Source organism: Gasterosteus aculeatus, chromosome 7 (genome assembly GCF_964276395.1).
Source record: "Gasterosteus aculeatus chromosome 7, fGasAcu3.hap1.1, whole genome shotgun sequence".
Classification (NCBI taxonomy): domain Eukaryota; kingdom Metazoa; phylum Chordata; class Actinopteri; order Perciformes; family Gasterosteidae; genus Gasterosteus; species Gasterosteus aculeatus.
In genome coordinates, this window is record NC_135694.1 from 13953611 (window position 1) to 13972720 (window position 19110).

General features: G+C 44.6%; 1 protein-coding gene across 2 annotated transcripts in view; it reads right to left on the reverse strand.

Moving 5' to 3' along the window:
- The window catches only part of cblb (Cbl proto-oncogene B, E3 ubiquitin protein ligase), a 53132-nt gene extending 34819 nt beyond the window's left edge, over positions 1 to 18313 (reverse strand). For both annotated transcript variants that reach the window (XM_040179938.2, XM_040179936.2), the window contains exons 1-3: positions 18044 to 18313; positions 17286 to 17463; positions 16599 to 16849 (exon numbers count right to left, since the gene is read on the reverse strand). In XM_040179938.2, the coding sequence (XP_040035872.1) occupies positions 16599 to 16849; positions 17286 to 17453 (419 nt within the window). In that variant the 5' untranslated portion in view covers positions 17454 to 17463; positions 18044 to 18313. The remainder of the gene's footprint in view (positions 1 to 16598; positions 16850 to 17285; positions 17464 to 18043) is intronic.
- Positions 18314 to 19110: the final 797 nt, after the last annotated feature.

Consider the following 19110-nt stretch of genomic DNA (forward strand, 5'->3'; position numbering starts at 1 on the left):
TGAGGCCATGGTTCTCAGCAAAAAAATGATGGATTGCCTACTCTAGGTAGGGAATGTGTCCTTACACCAAGTGAAGGAGTTCAAGTACCTCTGGGTCTTGTTCACGAGTGAGGGGAAGATGGAGTGTGAGTTTGGCTGGAGAATCGGAGCACCGGGGGCAGTATTCCACTCGCTTTACCGCACCGTTGTGACGAAAAGAGAGCTGAGAAGTCAAAGGCAAAGCTCTCGATCTACCGGTCAATTTTCGTTCCTACCCTCTCATATGGTTGCTCTAAAATTTAAAATGTTAGCCAATAATGATCCCTCTCCTGGATTGTCAATGTGTGTGAGAGAAGTAGCTAGCTGGGCGCCTCCCTAGGGGGGTGTTCCAGGCACGGCCAGCTGGGAAGAGGCCCCGGGGAAGACCCAGGACTAGGTGGAGAAATTATATCTCTGCACTGGCCTGGGAACGCCTTGGGATCCCCCAGTCAGAGGTGGTAGATGTGGCCCGGGAAAGGGAAGTTTGCGGTCCCCTGCTGGAGCTGCCCCCGCGACCCAACCCTGAGTAAGCGGTTGAAGATGGATGGATGGATGTATAGGGGCTAAAAATTATTAGAACACTTCTGGACTTAGGCATATTTAAGAGATTTCAGTTATTTGTGTTGAATTGGCCATTAAACTAATGAAATATCAGTCATCATTATGCTGTATAAATCATAGAATAGAGCCATAATAAGGATATTTAGGTCATTTTCCTTACAAAAAACAAGCTAGGCCTATTTCACTGTGACGGACCAGGGGCCTCATGTACAAAGACCTGCGTGGATTTCTTACTGAAACATGGCGTACGATCAAACCCAGACTTTTGGCCCTGATGTGGCGTGGGGGCCGGGGCATGAACTGAGAGGGTAAATCATGACTGACAGCTCAACAAATAAGTCTTCCTCAACGACGTTGTCTTTAAGAGACGTAGGCAGAAGTAGGATTCTACTTGCCGTGAATCACAGAATAAGAGCAATCAACGATGTTGCTAATGTTGACAGACCGTGCAATTTGTCCAGCACGCAGACCAGTCCGTATTGATAAAATGATGGTTCATTTGGGTTGTAGCTGGATGTCAACATCACTACGGTTACAAAGAAGTCTTGTTTATGTTTTAACATGCTTCGCTGACGAGCTATTGAACCGGGAAGTCCGAATCTGTCCTCAGCCTTATCGTCAGCCTTTTTTCCTCATTTGCTTTCACTCATTATTACACGCCCCTCTCAGTTGATTCCCCCGCCACCTACGCCATCAGAGTCAACGTAAAAATAAACGATCCGAAAGTGAAAAATGGATCTGCAACCGAATTTTTTTTTTTTTTTGCTATTCGCTGTATTATAAGTGAAGAATGAAAGAAAATATTTTATTGATATGACCATTTTTAATCCTAGTCATAGCACCACCCAACAGCAAGTTAAATGTTTTTTAAAATTTTATACCCTGCTCCTTGCAAATTAATCAGATCCCTCTCAAATGTTGTGAGAAAAGACCGAAGGCCGTGATAATGTAAAAGATAAAGTTTACAATCAGGAATCAGGAATCAGGAATCAGGAAACATTTATTGGCCAAAATATGTCAAACATACAAGGAATTTGTCTTGGCGGTTAGTGCGCGACAGTAGACAGACAAGACAACAGTGCACAGGTAATAAAATAAAGTGGAATAAAATGCTAATGCAATGGGTTAGTAAGAATAAGGCTAAGGCTATGGGTTAGTAAAAAAAAACAAGGGAATAAAGTTAAACAAATTTTAAATATTAAAAAGTTAAAAAGAAAAGTATTAAGCATAAAGTGCACTAACAAACAAGTAACAGACAAGAGACAAAGTGACAAGTGACAAAGTGATGAATTGCAGTTAAAGTGGCATGTGCAGTGTGATTACTGGCGTCATTACTGGCGTTGCGCCACGCGATTAACGATTACTGACACGCAGGCTTTTCCAGCGGCCCCAGGCATTCTCGGCCAAGCTGAAAGCAGCAATGGACGGATCCTTGCTACTCCGGAGTAGCAAGGATCCGTCCATTGCTGCTTTCAGCTTTCATTTGACATGTCTTTTTTGAAGTCTTTTTAATAACTTTTTCTTCATGTTTAAATCAATCTTGTAAATGTTTTAAAATCTTCTTGCTTTGTTTGGATTTTTTTGTGGTTATGTGAAGCACTTTCAATAGTCTCGTTGTTGATAAGTGCAATGTGCTCGATATGCTTGCTATGCGCCGTTGATGGCCACCACGGTGCTTCAGTGCACTTCGTTTTTTGTTGTTTTTGTTGTTAATTACGTTTGCTACTGCGATTCCCGGAGCTCTTTCACCAGAGATGAGCTCTTGAACATCCGTGGAACAACTCCAGCGGACTTACTTCCAACTTTCCTGCTTTCTTCCGTGGAATTACTGGACATTATAGTCAAAGGTGCGCTCACCTTTCGTCACGCGGTGAGACGCCGTAGGAGAGGAAAACGGGCCGGCTCGCTGGTGAGACTCCGCAAGCGTGGTTCGCACTCCGCTGCCAGGCATCTTTCTCTCCAACGTGCGCTCGATGTGCGGATCGATACCTGACTCCGCGCTCCAGCTGGCGGACTTCCAGCTGCTCCGAGCGGACCGCGACACGGAGCTCTCCAGCAAGACAAAGGGTGGAGGAATCTGCTTCTACTTCAACAACAGCTGGTGCAACGACGTAACGGTGATCCTAAAACACTTTTCTCCTGATCTGGAAACTTTTTTCATCAACTGCAAACCCTTTTATTCCCCCCGTGAGTTCGCTTCATTCATCCTGGTCGGTGTTTACATGCCGCCGGCGGGCAACGTGCACGAGGCACAGGCACTCGCCGACCAGATATGGCGTGTGGAGCGGACCAACCCGGACTCTTTATTGTCCTCGGGGACTTTAACAAAGGAAATCTCACCCATGAACTTTCTAAATACAGACAGTTTATTAAATGCCCCACCAGAGAGGAGAACACGCTGGATCACTGTTACACCACAGTAAGCAGGGCTTATCACGTCGTCCCTCATGCTGCACTGGGACACTCTGACCACGTCATGGTCCATCTGATTCCTGCATACAGGCAGAAACTAAAGCTCTGCAACCCTGTGGTGAGGGAATTCAAGAAGTGGACCAGTGAGGCGCTGGAGGATCTTCGGCCGTGCTTTGACTGCACAGACTGGGATGTTTTCAGGACTGCTACTGACTGTCTGGACGAGTTCACAGAGGCTGTAACTTCCTACATCGGCTTCTGTGAGGACAGCTGTGTACCATCATGCACCAGGGTGAGTTACAACACCGACAAACCCTGGTTCACAGCGGAACTCAGAACACTACGCCTGCAAAAGGATCAGGCATTTAGGAGTGGGGACAAAGACTTGTACACAGAGGCAAAATACAAGTTTAGCAAGGCGGTGAGAGATGCTAAACGACTGTACTCTGAGAAACTCCAACAACAGTTCTCAGCAAGTGACTCTGCTTCGGTTTGGAGAGGCCTCAAACACCTCACTAACTACAAGCCAAAAACCCCCCACTCCATGAATGACCTCCGCCTGGCAGACGAGCTGAATGAGTTCTACTGCAGATTTGAAAGACAATGTCCTGATCCCATCCCCCACAGCTCCACCAACCTGCTGCAGTCCCCCTCCCCTCCCTCCCCCAGCCCATCAGGTGCTCACGCCTCTTCATCTGTATCACCTTCCCCTCCCCCACCAGCAACGACCCTCTCTATTCTGGAGAGAGACGTTAACCGGCTCTTTAGAAGACAAAATCCCCGTAAGGCAGCCGGTCCGGACTCAGTCTCCCCTCACACCCTGAAGCATTGTGCTGACCAGCTGTCTCCGGTGTTCACTGACATCTTCAACACCTCCCTAGAGACATGCCACGTACCAGCCTGCTTCAAGGCCTCCACCATCATCCCTGTTCCCAAGAAGCCCAGGATCACAGGACTCAATGACTACAGGCCCGTCGCCCTGACCTCTGTAGTCATGAAGTCTTTTGAACGGCTAGTCCTGACCCACCTGAAGTCCCTCACCGACCCCCTCCTGGACCACCTACAGAGCCAACATGTCTGTGGACGATGCTGTCTACATGGCCCTCCACTACATCCTCCAGCATCTGGACTCCCCAGGAACCTACGCCAGGATCCTGTTTGTGGACTTCAGCTCTGCCTTCAACACCATCATCCCGTCTCTGCTGCAGGACAAACTCTCCCAGCTGCACGTGCCCGACTCCACCTGCAAGTGGATCACAGACTTCCTGTCTGACAGGAAGCAGCACGTGAAGCTGGGGAAACATGTCTCAGCCTCTCGGCCCATCAGCACCGGTTCTCCCCAAGGCTGCGTTCTTTCCCCTCTGCTCTTCTCCCTGTACACCAACAGCTGCACCTCCAGTCACCAGTCAGTCAAGCTCCTGAAGTTTGCGGATGACACCACCCTCATTAGACTCTGGTGGTGATGAGTCCGCCTACAGGTGGGAGTCCGACCATCTGGTGTCGTGGTGCAGTCAGAAAAACCTGGAGCTCAACGCTCTAAAGACAGTGGAGATGGTTGTGGATTTCCAGCGGAACAGAGCCCCACCCTCCCCCATCACCCTGTGTGACTCCCCCGTCACTATTGTGGATTCCTTCCGTTTCCTGGGCTCCATCATCACCCAGGACCTCAAGTGGGAGCTGAACATCAGCTCCATCACCAAGAAGGCTCAGCAGAGGTTGTTCTTCCTGAGGCAGCTGAAGAAATTCAACCTGCCAAAGACGATGATGGTCCACTTCTACATGGCCATCATCGAGTACATCCTCTGCTCCTTCATCACCATCTGGTACGCTGCAGCCACAGCCAAGGACAAGGGCAGGCTGCAGCGTGTCATCCGCTCTGCAGAGAGGGTGATCGGCTGCAATCTGCCGTCCCTGCAGGACTTGTTCGCTTCCAGGTCTCTGAAGCGTGCTAAAAAGATCGTGGCCGACCCCTCTCAACCCGGACAAAAACAGTTTGTGCCCCTTCCATTTGGCAGGAGGCTGAGGTCCATCAGGACTAAGATCTCCCGCCACACGAACAGTTTCTTCCCGTCGGCAGTCGGGCTCATCAACAGAGCCCGGTCCCCCACTGACTGACTATAACATTCCACCGGTCACTCCCCTTCACACTGCACATGCCACTTTAACTGTAATTCATCACTTAATAACGCTTAATATTTTTCTTTTAAACTTTTTTAATATATATATTTTTTTAACTTTATTCCCTTGTTTTATACTAACCCATAGCCTTATTCTACTAACCCATTGCATTAGCATTTCATTTTACTTTATTTTAATACTTGTGCACTGCTGTCTTGTCTGTCTACTGTCGCGCACTAACCGCCAAGACAAATTCCTTGTATGTTTGGCATATTTTGGTAAATAAATGTTTCCTGATTCCTGATCCTGATTCCTGATTCCAATACAATAAAATTGCCGTCTGAACAGATATGTTCACCTCAGCCTCAGGTTCTCTACCTCTCAGGACTCCCCCGGCCTACCTTGCGCAAGTACCATACTCTCAATCTGCCGACCATTCCTCCAACCTGACTACAAACATTCTAGCCCCCCAGTTCTCTACAAGTCGGTTAACCTCTTCTGCTCTGTCTGAATTATGCTCCTGTGTTCAACACGACAACATCATTCATCCAAGCAGGGCACACAGGACATCATTCTGCCCAAGTAGGACACAAATTCTCCAGTCATAGTCGGTTACACCGGTCATCACAGCAGGCAACCCAATCACAGGGCTAACACAAATAATGTGCTATCCCTGGCTCTAGCGTCCCGCTGGCGTCTTATGCGACCCTCCACCTTCCCAGCACCATCCGCCTTCTCTGATTCAGCACCCATCTGCATCTCCAGCCAGCTCCAGCAGAACCTCCAGCCACCACCGCCAGTGTCGGGACTCCTTGAGGGGTTTCATATATGGCTGCCGCTCAGGGCAGGACACAGCGTAATCTCAAATCCCCCATTGAGTTCTAGCGACAAATAAATTCTGTGTAACTCATGAACATATCATCCAGCATAATAAACTTCTAATCATTTACCTGTTTCCTGATTGAAATGCCCTTAGACAGATCACAAGACACCATCTGATCGTCTAATTAGGAGCATGCATACAAGCAAGTGGGGGTGTTGTTTTCAAAGTGTTCCTTTGTTTTTTTTGAGCAGTGTGTTCAAGGTATAAACAGTGCCTAACATAAGTATTCAACCCCCTTCGACCTTTTCCCATTTTGTACTGTCACAAACTGGAATTTAAATATACTTAAATAGACATATGATCAACACAATATGCATAGCACTTTGAAGATGCAAATACCTTTTATTGTGACACAAACCATAATTAAAGCTCTGAGCAGCAATGGACAGGTCCTCTAATGGCAGTTTCCATTTCTCTGAGAAATATGTCAGCAGATTTGCATTGGTCTCTATGGAGCTTGAGACGGACTTTGTCTCGCTTTTGGTGTTGTAAACGTGTGGGATTTCATGGCCACATGATTACGACCAGCACGATATTTCCTATAATTTCATCCAAAAATGAACAGTTACAACTGTGGAAATGATGGCAAAAGTAGAAATCATTTTTGAACCAGATTCTGACACTGCTCTTCCCTCTAACATTCCAATCCGCCTACTAGTTCCCCACATACTCACCCATTGTAAACGCAGAAATGGTCTCACATTTTTCAAAAACTTGAAATGTGATTACCAGAAAGCTGTTGTCGGTATGCGTATGCCCGTTTGGCTAGACTTTTTCCTATGTTTGAACTCCTTTCATTCCAATGGAGCATTTTGGCTCTGTTTTGGGAAATTTGGGGTCAAACAAGCAGTAAATTTTCTTGGAAAAGTCATTAAACATGATTGTGGATGAGTCCCGACAGTTTGATGCATTTTGAGGCATGTGCGAGCACCGCTGCAAGAGTACGGAAGGAGAATAGGGTGATTAATAATAATAAGCACGCTGAAATTTGCTCTGTTTCGCGAGTCACGCTCAATAAGAATTAAAGCTGCGAGTAACAGGTAACACATGTCCATCCCATACTGTGATATTTTCAGAAATTTCGTAAAACTCTGCTGACAATGAGGAGAAATCTGCACAGCTGGGTCAAAGCTGTGGCCTGCAGGTGCGTGCACATTGTTGGGCACAATAGCGTAAAACTAAAGCCTAGTTTATGCTTCTGCGTTTTCAGAGAGACGCAAGGACACGCAGACGCAAGAGCCCCTGCAAGTGTCCCTTGCATGCCTTATCACACCTCCTTGCGTGCGTCACCCCATTCTTCTAGGCTTGCGTCGAAAGCAACGCAAGCCTCTCGCAGTCTGCTAACTACATCCTTTATGGAGTCTCACATTTCCGTCATAGCAAAATACCGCTATTATTAAAACAAAGAATGTTTACGAGAGAGTGGATTAGATTGAAGAGCTTTTGTCGGAAGAAATGCGTAAATATGACCACACTCATACAACCCGTCATTGGCGGACTATAAGGACGCGCATATGGCCTCTGATTTATGGAGGGAGATCTCCGCAAATGTCGGTTTGCCGGTCGAGGGGAGCAAAGTTGTGGAGGAAAATACGGGACAAATGTGTCTGCGATAAAAAGCAGCAGTGGCGATGCACGGGGCCATAAAGTCTATAATGAATAAATAAACAAACCAACAACTTCCACACACAAAGACGTGACTCTCTAGGTCGTCTTTGACAAAAAACGTTACTCCACTTGTTCTGGCATTGAATTGCTTTGCAACACACGCAAGCCTCAGATAAATTTTTCCCAAATCGGCTGGCGTCGATGACAGGATGAAGGATTCAGGCCTCTTCAACCATTTTCTATCTCCTCCAGAGAAGTCAGGCTGCCCCAGTCTTCACTTCTGGCCCAAGCAGCTCCCCAAGAAGGAAAACTTCTTCTACCCCCTTGGATACAACTTGCGTGTTATAAGAGCACGAACACCTTTTTGAAACCCAATAGTCCTCATGTTCCCAATTGCTCCCCGCAATAAAAGGGACTGATCGGTCACCAAGTTAAACAAGACTCAAGGAAACAAAGAAAACCCCATCAACGAACAGTAAGGCTATACCTGGGCAGAAGTTAGATTAGCATGTGTTGTTATTTTTGTTTTGGTGTTTACTGTATTGTTTAACAAGAGATTGTGTATGTTTATGAACTGTGTGGCGTGATGAAATTAACCGCTATTGTGCCTCACTGTTCCGAATAAGATCTGCTTTACTTGAGTCTTTACCGAGTCCTCTTTTCTTTGATTTCTAATTAACTAACCAATACATCAGTCCCTCCACACATATGGTTACCTAAAGACAGAGGTTTAACTATGTGAGGAACACGCGTGGTGTACAAACACAGCCTGCTAGCAACATAGCTTGCCATGTGGTCAATAGCTTAGCGTCCAGCTTCCTGAGCTCTCCCCTCCTTATCCCTCACACACACACACACACCTCCCCCTCCACATGCATGAATTAATGTTTTTATCTGTTGTTTATTTGTTTATCGTATAACAGTTTGTATATGTTGATTTCAAAGGGTATTGATTAGTGTTGTTAATAAAACAGTTAATAAAAGCTGTTATACTTTATTGGTATCAGTTTCTGTGATTTCTCTGTGCATATGTGTACTGTACTGCTGGTTGGAGACAGTGTACGAACTCAAAACTTCAATTCCTTGCTCTTAATGAGTGAATATCAATTATGTGACTTGATTTATAGTTTGGTTATTAGTCCCTTTTTAGGGTGGTGCCCCGTTATTTATTTATTTATTTTGTGAATTATCTTAGCCATTATTAATAATGCTGTCAATAATAATAATGTCAATGATTCAATTACACACTAGCTATTAACCAACACCATGTCCCTATGGCCGTTCCCATCGTCGAAGGCCGTTCCCGACAACATGGATCAAAGCACTTGCTGCTGGGGCTTAAATGAATACGTGTTGGGGGCGCTGTTGTCCCTCAAAAGCACCTCCGTTTTGACTGTGAAGAAAGAGCATGTTGCCATAGCAACACTGTAATACGAAACGAAAAGACTAATAACTTTTAATCACCAAGGCCTTTTGCCCAATTGTTTTGTCAAAATTTGAAGTGGGCCAGGGGGCGCTACGGAGGGAATTTAACAATTTTGAGCCGACACTCCATATCAGCTATGTAATATCACCTAGGACACTGACAGAACTTTTCACCGAAATATCACGCGAAGACAGTGTTCTTACGGCAACAAAGTTGCCTTGACGACTTTCAGTCGGCTTGGTAATAATAATGATTCCTAGAAATAAAATAGGTTCCTTTGCAACTAGTCGTAGTGAGGACCCTAATAGTCGATCCATCCATCCATCGTCAAACCGCTTATCCTGCACGCAGGGTCGCGGGGTGGGGGGGCTGGAGTCGATCCCAGACAACTTCGGGCGAGTACACCTTGGACCGGTCGCCAGCCAATCGCAGGGCTACACAGAGACATACAACCAATTCACACTCACATTCATACACCTATGGGCAATTAAGTCCCTGATCCCCCGAGCATGTCTTTGGACTGTGGGAGGAAGCCGGAGTACCCGAAGAGAACCCACACAGACACAGGGAGAACATGCAGACTCCACACAGAAAGGCCGCTGGGCGGAGTCGAACCCAGGACCTTCTTGCTGTGAGGCAACAGTGCTAACCACCACGCAACCGTGCCGCCCCCTAATAGAGGATGTTCAAAGCAAAATTAAGTATTTTAATAGTCAGACTCAGACTGCTTGACACAATAGCTTGTAATATACAGGAGTCTTAATCAAATAAATAGATTGATAATTACTCATTACATTTCAAATAATTCGGTGTTTGCACCCATTGGCAGTCTGTTCACAATCAGTTGTGGGAAAGTGGTGGAAATAACCATAATACAGTAATTAAGATATAATGTATCACTCCTTTCATTGATTGCTGGAGCATGAACTTTGATATAATGCAACTTTTACTTTGAAGGCCAACTGCAATCAATGCAGTCAATCATTCAAGTAAGTAAATTACTAAATTCAAACGTGGCCCTAAGGGCTATAAGGAACTCCTTTCATCTTTACATCTTCATGAAAGCAGGAGGACTATGCAGGATAAAGAGTGGGTGCCCTAACTTATTCTGCCATTAACTGCCCTTCCCTTCCTGCTTATCACAAAAAAAGTCAGTCCATCTATACAAACACGTGACAAGAAAAATGCTATGTCAAAAGTCGGATTAGACACTGTGGTGGCGGGCGTGGTTTGGCTCGGCTGCAGAGGGGACGGGTGGCTGGGGGATGGAAGCGGCCCGCGGCAGAGCCGCTGACGCAGAGGCCCGCGGCGCTCGCCGGTCTCACGCTCCCCCGGATGTCGGCAGGGGACGACGTCCAGGCGTTTCTGGAGGGCTTCGAGGCAACGGCAGAGCCGTGCGGCTGGCCGGCGGGGGAGTGGCCGGTTCGGCTTTTGCCTCTCCTGACCGGGGAGGCGCAGACCGTAGCCATGGGGCTCCCACTGGCGGCGCGGTGTGATTACGCCGACGTCAAGAAGGCGGTAACGGACAGGCTGGGGCTGTCGCCGGAGGAGGACAGGCTGGGGCCGCAGGACCGCCCGTTCGCGTCGGCCAGCGGCTGAGAGACGCCGCCACGAGGTGCTGGAGGGGTCCAAGGGGTGATGACGCAAGTGGTGCTGGAGCAGTTCGGGGAGGGGCTCCTGGCCCGGACAGCGGCGTGGGTCCGGTGCCACCGTCCGACGACCCTGGAGGCGGGCATCACCCTGGCGGAGGACTACCTGGCGGGGCATTCCAGCGGGCAGAGGGACCGGGAGAGTTCGGCCCAACCAGGAGCGGCGTCGCGGGGAGGGAGGCTGCTGCAGGTTGCCGGCGTTCCGGCACCCTCCCCCGGTCCGGGAGAGACGTACCGCGTTCCGGTAAGAATCCAGGGGAGTACACGCCAGGCGATGGTGGATTCGGGCTGCACGCAGTCTATGATTCATCAGAGCCTGGTTTGGCCGGGGGCATTGGTGGAGGGAAACCGGGTGAGAATACGGTGTGTGCACTGTAGTATCCTGTGGTATTGGTGGAAATTAGATATGCAGGGACAAAAGCGTAGAATGAAGGTCGCTGTCATTTTAGGTACAGATTGGCCGTGGTTCGATAAGCTAATTGGGGGGGCTACGGGGGTGCGTTCACGACCGACAGGGTTATGAGAGATGTGCGCTGTGCTCGGCGGTGACACGGGGTCGTCCGACACTGCAGACGGGGAGGGGGAGCCAGCGGAGTCTTCCGTGGAGTCCTACCTTCCCCGCCATGCAGCTCCCTGACAGATTTGACTGGACTATTTTTTTAATTCTACACTGACTCTTTGAGATCCTTCTTTTGAGGAAGTGCAGTGGACATAACTATATGGTAAGTCAGATGTCTTACTTCATTTGTTTAAAATATGATATGTGAAAATTTTGAATGAAGCTTTTTGTCACCTGTGTCACTCATTTGTTCGTCGCAAGGCCAAAAATCCAACATTAAAACTGATTTATATTGAAGTTTCATACTTTTGAATTGCCTGAAAACATGTGGCCTTACACATTGCAGCCATTTTTTAACAACTTTTATATTCTCACTTAAGGTATTTCGTGTGTTTGACGGCAACAACAAAGAAAATATGTCTGTAGAATCCATGGCCAAAGGAGATAAAGAAAAATCCAGGAATTGGAAGAGAAACTAAAACAAGTCACAAAACAATGACACAGTGGAACGAGCTCTCTGATGACATCAGGACCGCAGAGAGCCTTCACATCTTCTGCCACAAACTAAAGACACACCACTTCAGACTCTACCTTGACTAAAAAAATTGTAGCACTTAAATGGTACTTATAATGGCTCTTATCTATAGCAAGTTGTATATTGGCTTATATGATGAAATTGTTTCTTGTTCTTTTGTGTCTGTATTCTTATGGTTGAAATGCACTTATTGTAAGTCACATTGGATAAAAGCGTCAGCTAAATGACATGTAATGTAAATACAAGAGGAGATACTTCCGTTTCAGAAAAAAAAGCAAACAAAGAATTCTGAGTCAAGCCACAAGAGTAGAAAGACTATACAGTCTGCCATCTCAAAATGGCAGACTGTATAGTCATACTGTCATAGTGAAATTCAGAATTTTGAAATATATTTGTTAAACAGTACACTATCACCTTGCTAACTGAATCATATCGCTAACTGAAGGTCCAACATGTGCTCATTAAATGCTAAAATTAGCCAAAATGTCCACCCTGTCATTGTCCACTCTGTCAGCAAGCCTTCTATGACAGGGTGGACATGGTTCGTGACAGGGAGGACATGCGCATAGTTTATGCCACATGCTGATAATTTTGTTTAATAGCTGTTGTAATATGTATATTATAACACTTTAACAGCCAATTAATGATTGTAAGGGAACATTTTGAATTGTATTTTAGAAAGGAATGAGCTCAAAAGGAGCTGAGATAGCAGGGAAATATCGGGAAGGTCGTGATGCTGACCGGGATAGAGGAAGAAATGACCTTTAGAAAGAGAAGGACAAATGGAATAAAGACAGATAGATTGGGGATAAGAAGGGTGTCAGTGAGCCCAGTGAGAGAGAGAAGAGGGCAAAAAGAAAGGAATGGATAGAGGGAAAAAGACAAGTGAGAGCCAGAAACCGGGACATTGCTTTGCTACAGTCAGAGATACCACCTCCCCTCAGCCAGGTTAGATCATTGGAAGTTTAGCTGATGACTTATTAGAAAGTTTTTTTTGAAGGACAATCATCAACTGTTTATGTCCCCATAAAATGACATATCGATAACTAATTTGCTAAAATCATACTGAAAATCCTTACAAATATTTTGTGTTTTAGGCAATGGCGTCAAGGGGAAAGCATTCAAATGAGTTTGAAGAGAAAACTGAAAAAACTGATTGAAATATTGGAGGCACAGCTCGCAAAAGAGAAAACAAAATCTGAGAAATATGAGAGGTTCCATGGGAGCAAGAAATAAAGTGCGTCCAAATCACCACGTGCAAAAGTCAGTTCTTTGTTGGGACGTCAAAAGTGAATTCACCCATCAAAAGAGCTCTTCTTTTCCATATGTGTCTGATTGAAGACATTAGAAGTAAATATGAAAATGCTAAAATAAAGATTTTTCGTTTCTTCTTGTTCTACAGTTGAATGTTTGACTTTCACTGTGCAAAATGATGTACAAAGTTTACCACTGCATTTGCCATATTAATGGCTCATTTTGGGAATCTTTATTCAGTGTCCGCATGCAGGTAGGTCAGATTAAAACCAGTCTGATCAACTGGTAATTTTCCCCTACATGGGAAAAGGACCTGAGACATTTTTTATCCATAATTTCCTTTAGATTTATTGCATTTGAGGTCATTCAATGACATTTCACAATGTATCCATCCTGTCATGCCCAAGGTCCACCCGGTCATGTTATTGTCCACGCTGTCATTTTCATCTTTTATGAAAATAAACTAATTATTTTCTCAAGTTAGCAAAACCTTTTGTGTGATTCCTTTATAAACAAATGCGGACAGTTTTGTTTGAAAGTTTGACCAGATATCTGTGTTAGTTGCACTTTCTTTTCTGAATAAAATCTATTGCAGATTTTATAGAGAAAAATAGTTTGCCATAATTTCATTATTATCCAAATACTTTTCCCATTAACTAAAATATACCGTTGAGAAAGGGACCCAATAGCTTTCTAAAAATGTACATTTTATAATCACTATGTATTTACAATGTATTTACTCTGCTTTGAATGTGTCTATGACATAGTGGACATATTTTGCCGTTTGCATGTAGATTGTCTGCTTGCAGTTAATTTATACAAAGTATTGGCGCTTGACCAACATGCATTTCTAACAGCATCAGATCAACTTTATAAAATAAATATGAAGTTCAATGGAAAATCTCTGCTTTTTTGGGGGGGAAATGGGCAAGTCTCAAAGGCACCTTATGGTGATATTGACCCAAAGAGGACTTTTACACAAAATTGAGAGGTTTGAAAAGAAGGATAGAAAAACGGACTTAAAAGAAAAGGTAGTCCCCTCCAAAAATATTGGAACGGAACGGCGAATTCCTTTATTTTTGTTGTTCACTGAAGACATTTGGGTTTAAGATCAAAAGAGTATGTGACAAGAGTTCAGAATTTCAGCTTTATTTCCCTGGTATACACATCTAGATGTGTTAAACTCACGACATACCACCCTTTGTTTGAACCCACCCATTTTTCAAGTGAGCAGAAGTATTGGAACAAATAATCTTAAAAGGAAATAACATTTAATATTTGGTGGCATAACCCTTGCTTGCAATAACTGCCCCAAGGCTGCGACCCATCGACATCACCAAACTGTTGCATTCTTCATTTGTGATGCTATTCCAGGCTTTTACCGCATCTTTTTGTTCCTGTTTCGGGGTGTCCTCCCTTCAGTCTCCTCTTAAACGAGGTGAAATGCATGCTCTATTGCAGCGGTTCCCAAACTTTTTGTCCTGCGCACCCCCTTCCATGTCCCAACCGGGTTGGCACACCCCCAATTCAAACCGCAACAAAACTTTGTTTTATCGTCATATAGAGACTCATGTTTAAACATGCGCAAATAACCACAACACGCATGACAACAACAACATCAACATCAACACAGGCTGAATTAAACTGCAATGAATTACAAACGATCCACAACATTAAAAAGAATAGGCTCCGAAATAGATAAAATAAATAAAAACTGAAACTTAAAGTGCGACAATAAAATGAGCCTACACACGATGCACAACATAATTAAGTAACAAAGCGCGGTCAAACATAAAATAAATGAGAGAGAGAGAGAGAGAGATCAGCTGCTCTGTAATGACAGCTGTGGGACGGGCAGGGAAACTTCAAATGGATTGCGAATCCAAGCGGCAGATGTGTCCATAGGTGGAAAGTGTTTCCGTAGCTGCTCGGCGAGTTGGTTGAGGTGTTCAATTATGAGAGTTTTTACATGCTCACCCAGGTGCACGTCATTTTCCCCCAAGAACTCGTGAAGCGTAGGGAAACAGGTGTGTGTTCCCACTCACACAACTTGCCCAGAACCGTAGCTTCTTTATCATGCCGTCAACCCTGTCTTGTGTGTTGAACACAGTTACACTTACTCCCTGCAGACTTAGATTGAGTTCATTCAGAGCTGAGAAGATGTCCGCTAGATAGGCGAGCCTTTTCAGAAAATCTTTGTCATGCATACTGGAGGCCAAATGAAACGGATTCTCCTCAAAAAACTGCTGCAATTCGTGCCAGAGTTCAAAGAGCCTTGTCAGCACTTTGCCGCTTCTTCGAACAGTGGATTGTGATACCTTCACCCCTGCACTGTGGAGGTCGTTGGTGATGTCACTTACTGATGTTTTGGGGGTTTTCTTCACAGCCCTCACGATACTTCTGTCATCAACTACTGTTGTTTCCCTTGGCCGACCTGTTCGACATCTGTTACTCCAGTAAACCAGTAGTCTTTCCTTTTCAGGACATTCCAAATTGTTGTGCTTGCTATGCCCAATGTTTGTCCAATGACTGTGATCGACTTTCCTTCTTTTCTCAGCTTGACAATGGCTTGCTTTTCTCCCATAGACAGCTCTCTGGTCTTCATGTTGGTTCATCCTCTTTAACAGGAAATGCAGTCTTGATAGGTTTGAACCAAGGGTGAAAACTTAGACTAGTCATGCAGAGCTATTTAATGTTTGGACAACCAACCTAAAAGGCAACACCTGGGCAACAAGAAACACCTGTCAGTCACATGTTCCAATACTTTTGCTCACTTGAAAAATGGGTGGGTTCAAACAAAGGGTGGTATGTCGTGAGTTTAACACATCTAGATGTGAATACCAGAAGAAAAAAAAAGCTGAAATTCTGAACTCTTGTCACATACTCCTCTTTTGATCTTAAACCCAAATGTCTTCAGTGAACAACCAAAATAAAAGGAATTTGTCTTACCGTTCCAATACTTTTGGAGGGGACTGAGACCACGCATACACTGCTGTACAGTCCACAAAAAAAACTACGCCCTATTTTTTATATTTAAAAATATATAGAAAAACAAGATAACAATATGAAATACAGGGTATGAAAACAGTAGTAAATGGGCAAGCAGCCAGGTGAGTAGTGAATTTATGCTGCTCCGTTGAATTCATGTATTTGTGAATCTAACTTTGAAAGAGTCAGAGCCTCGCCGGCCACAACCTGAGAGATTTTACAGGATGATCCAGGGGCCGGCTACCACTCTACAACATCTGTAAGATGTCCAGGCTGCACATTGGTGGAACAAAAACTATTACTACAGCTATTTGGGGTTACCCAGTTAGTGTGTTGCCCAATGACACTTCGACATACAAGCTAGCAGAGCTGGGGATCAAACCTCCTATCCCCTGATTGAAGGACGACCACTGAGCCACAGTCCACAAAATAGTTAACTTCAGTGTCAGCTATACAAACGTGAAAAGTCAAAGCAGGTCAAGTCCGTTAGCGTTCGTACACCACGAGCACGGCCAACCTCCATTGTAATCTCAAAAGACATTTAGTGAGACAGTCAAAAAATATATTGATAATAATCTCCCTCTCACCTGTCCTGTGACTGCTCTTCATACATTCTCTCCTTTCCCTCTTTGAAGAGTCGGATGGCTTGTTTGGATTTCCTCATGAGACTATCGATATAGACTTTAAAGTACTCATTCTCACTGAGCTCTGAGAGTCTCTGGTTCTCTTCATATTTTCCAAGTGTAAGCCGCAGGTGCTGGTAGGCATCAGGTAATATATCTAGTATGTAGGGTGGACTGTTTTTCAGCTGAAGTCTTGGATTTTGGCAGAGGCGAACCTGCGGAAAAGAAATCAATTAATAATTGCTTGCTGAATGCTCCAACCTTTAGTTGTGGATAATGTGTAAAGTTTCTTACAGAATGCAGACTTTGTGACCTCTTAAACACAAATCTGTAACTGTCAAAAGCAAACACTGTTTGACAAGGTCATTCATCTTAAGGTTATTAAGTAAAATACTTTGTCTTTATTGCAAAATCACCACCTGTACCTTTTTTTAGATCTCGTTGAAATGGGTTCAATGAACTGGTGTTGCCAGTTATCATGGAGTTTTACAAACACGTACCAGCTTAGATTTGTAACAATAGATGACATCAAACACACACATATTAATTTAGTATACAATCAGAAAATGATCAGAGCGCACATGTGCCTCGCCTCTCCATTGGCATTCTAAGCACCTACTACCAGTGTCAACTTTATTGCTCCAAACTTACTACTTTATCCATGAGTTTCCAGGTTTTTTCCACAGTCCGCCGGTCAGCAGCTGATTGTTTCGGTGGCCCCACTGCATCCTGGATGGCATCAATGATGCCTAAAATCCCACCCTTACCTCGATTTGGTCCTCGTCCTCCAGGGTTTCGGCCAGTAAGAGCAGTTGCCATTTCCTACACACTGGCCAAGAAAAAATTATACCGAGTGATTTTTCCCTTTTTCTGTTTGTACTAAGAATAAGTTACATATATCCAATTGTGGGAGAAGGTACTTTTATGATTATTCAGAAGTGGTATTGTCATTCACATATGGTGCATTGGGAATCAAAACGGGTGTAAATTCCTTGTGAGAGAAACCAGTTGGGCATCATTGTTTTGTGCTTTTGTCATTCGTTTAGTCCCTGATATGACAGTTTACCTCCTCTAGATCATGTTATTGTCTACCTGGGCAGTTATTCTCAACTGATCGTGACGTTTTCAAAATTCATGTTCAAATTAATTTGAACGGTTACAGCAGCCAACTACACTTTTGTTTGTCTTTGTGATTCGGCTCAGGTTAACCATTTAACAATATGCTTAGTGTTAGACTGCTGCGTGCTCTCAGTGTGCTTGTATTGATCCCGTGTAACGTATATAGTGTTGCTGTTATTCACTGGGTGCCATAGCTTCCAGACAGCAACAAGAGATCGCTTTCTAGTTCAACAGGAACTCACATGAAGCGATCAGCAGCAAGTAAAAAAACAGACGTCGTCCTAACTTACCGAAGCACCAGTGTCTGCTGGGATCGCTGCTCCACTGAACCACGTCCGGCAAACAAAAAGGAAAGGAGTGGCCGAAAGCGAAAGAGTGGCCGCTGAAGTCTGAAGCGCTGAAGCCCGTGACTTCACTTATAAAGCTACAAAGCTGCTACATATTCCCAGAGGGCTCAGCTGCTGCCGGACGAGTTGAATAAATGCGAATTTGGGACTTCTCGACTACAGCATGTTTTGTATAGCCATATCAGTATCAAGCTAGAAATCATACAAACAGGAAACATCTGGTACATTTCAAAATAAAGTAATTTACAATAATTTACCTTGAATTTCGATTTCCAAGTTATATCTAGTTTGTTCTTACATGTATTGTTGTATTATAATAGGAAGTAATAAATACATGTAGGCTATCTGTGGGTAACTTCTCAGAGCTTGGTGGTGCGGCAGAGTAATGAGAGTAATCGTTATTTTAATAATTTAGGGAGCAAAAGGACGGCTTATGGCTGCATGGTTAGGGTCCTCAATAATCCGGTTTGCCAGCCTGGTGAAGAGATTTTTTATGTGCGGAGCTCAGTCCTATGATGTGCTGTGTAGTTTCCATCTTTTCACTTTATACTGTAGAGTATAGTAGAGTGTAGAGTCATACAGTTGTGTGTGGTGCCACTCTAGCTGTATGGGATATTCTCAAATTACCCCTTTTTAGCTTTATACCACCCCGTCTTTAAGTTTAAAAAGTATCCCCGCATTAGTGTATAAATCAGAAATCCTCTCAATTTAACTTAATTGCAATCACGTTTTCCACTGAATGTAAACGAAATGTCTGGCTTTTATTTTGAAGGAACTGGCGGTAACGTCCAGTGTTTTCTTTCTTGACGCACGCGGCCAGGAGAGAAGGGTAAGAGTGAAGGAGAAAGCCACTCCCAAAGAAATCGAGGGAGGTACTACTTGTGGCAGTGGCACGCAATGGCAAGTCTGTGGGGGTCATCAGTGAATCAGTGGCAACTCCGTGGCAGGCAGTAGCACACAATGGCAAGTCAGTAGCGATCATCATTGTGGTGGAAGATTTTTTTTTACCT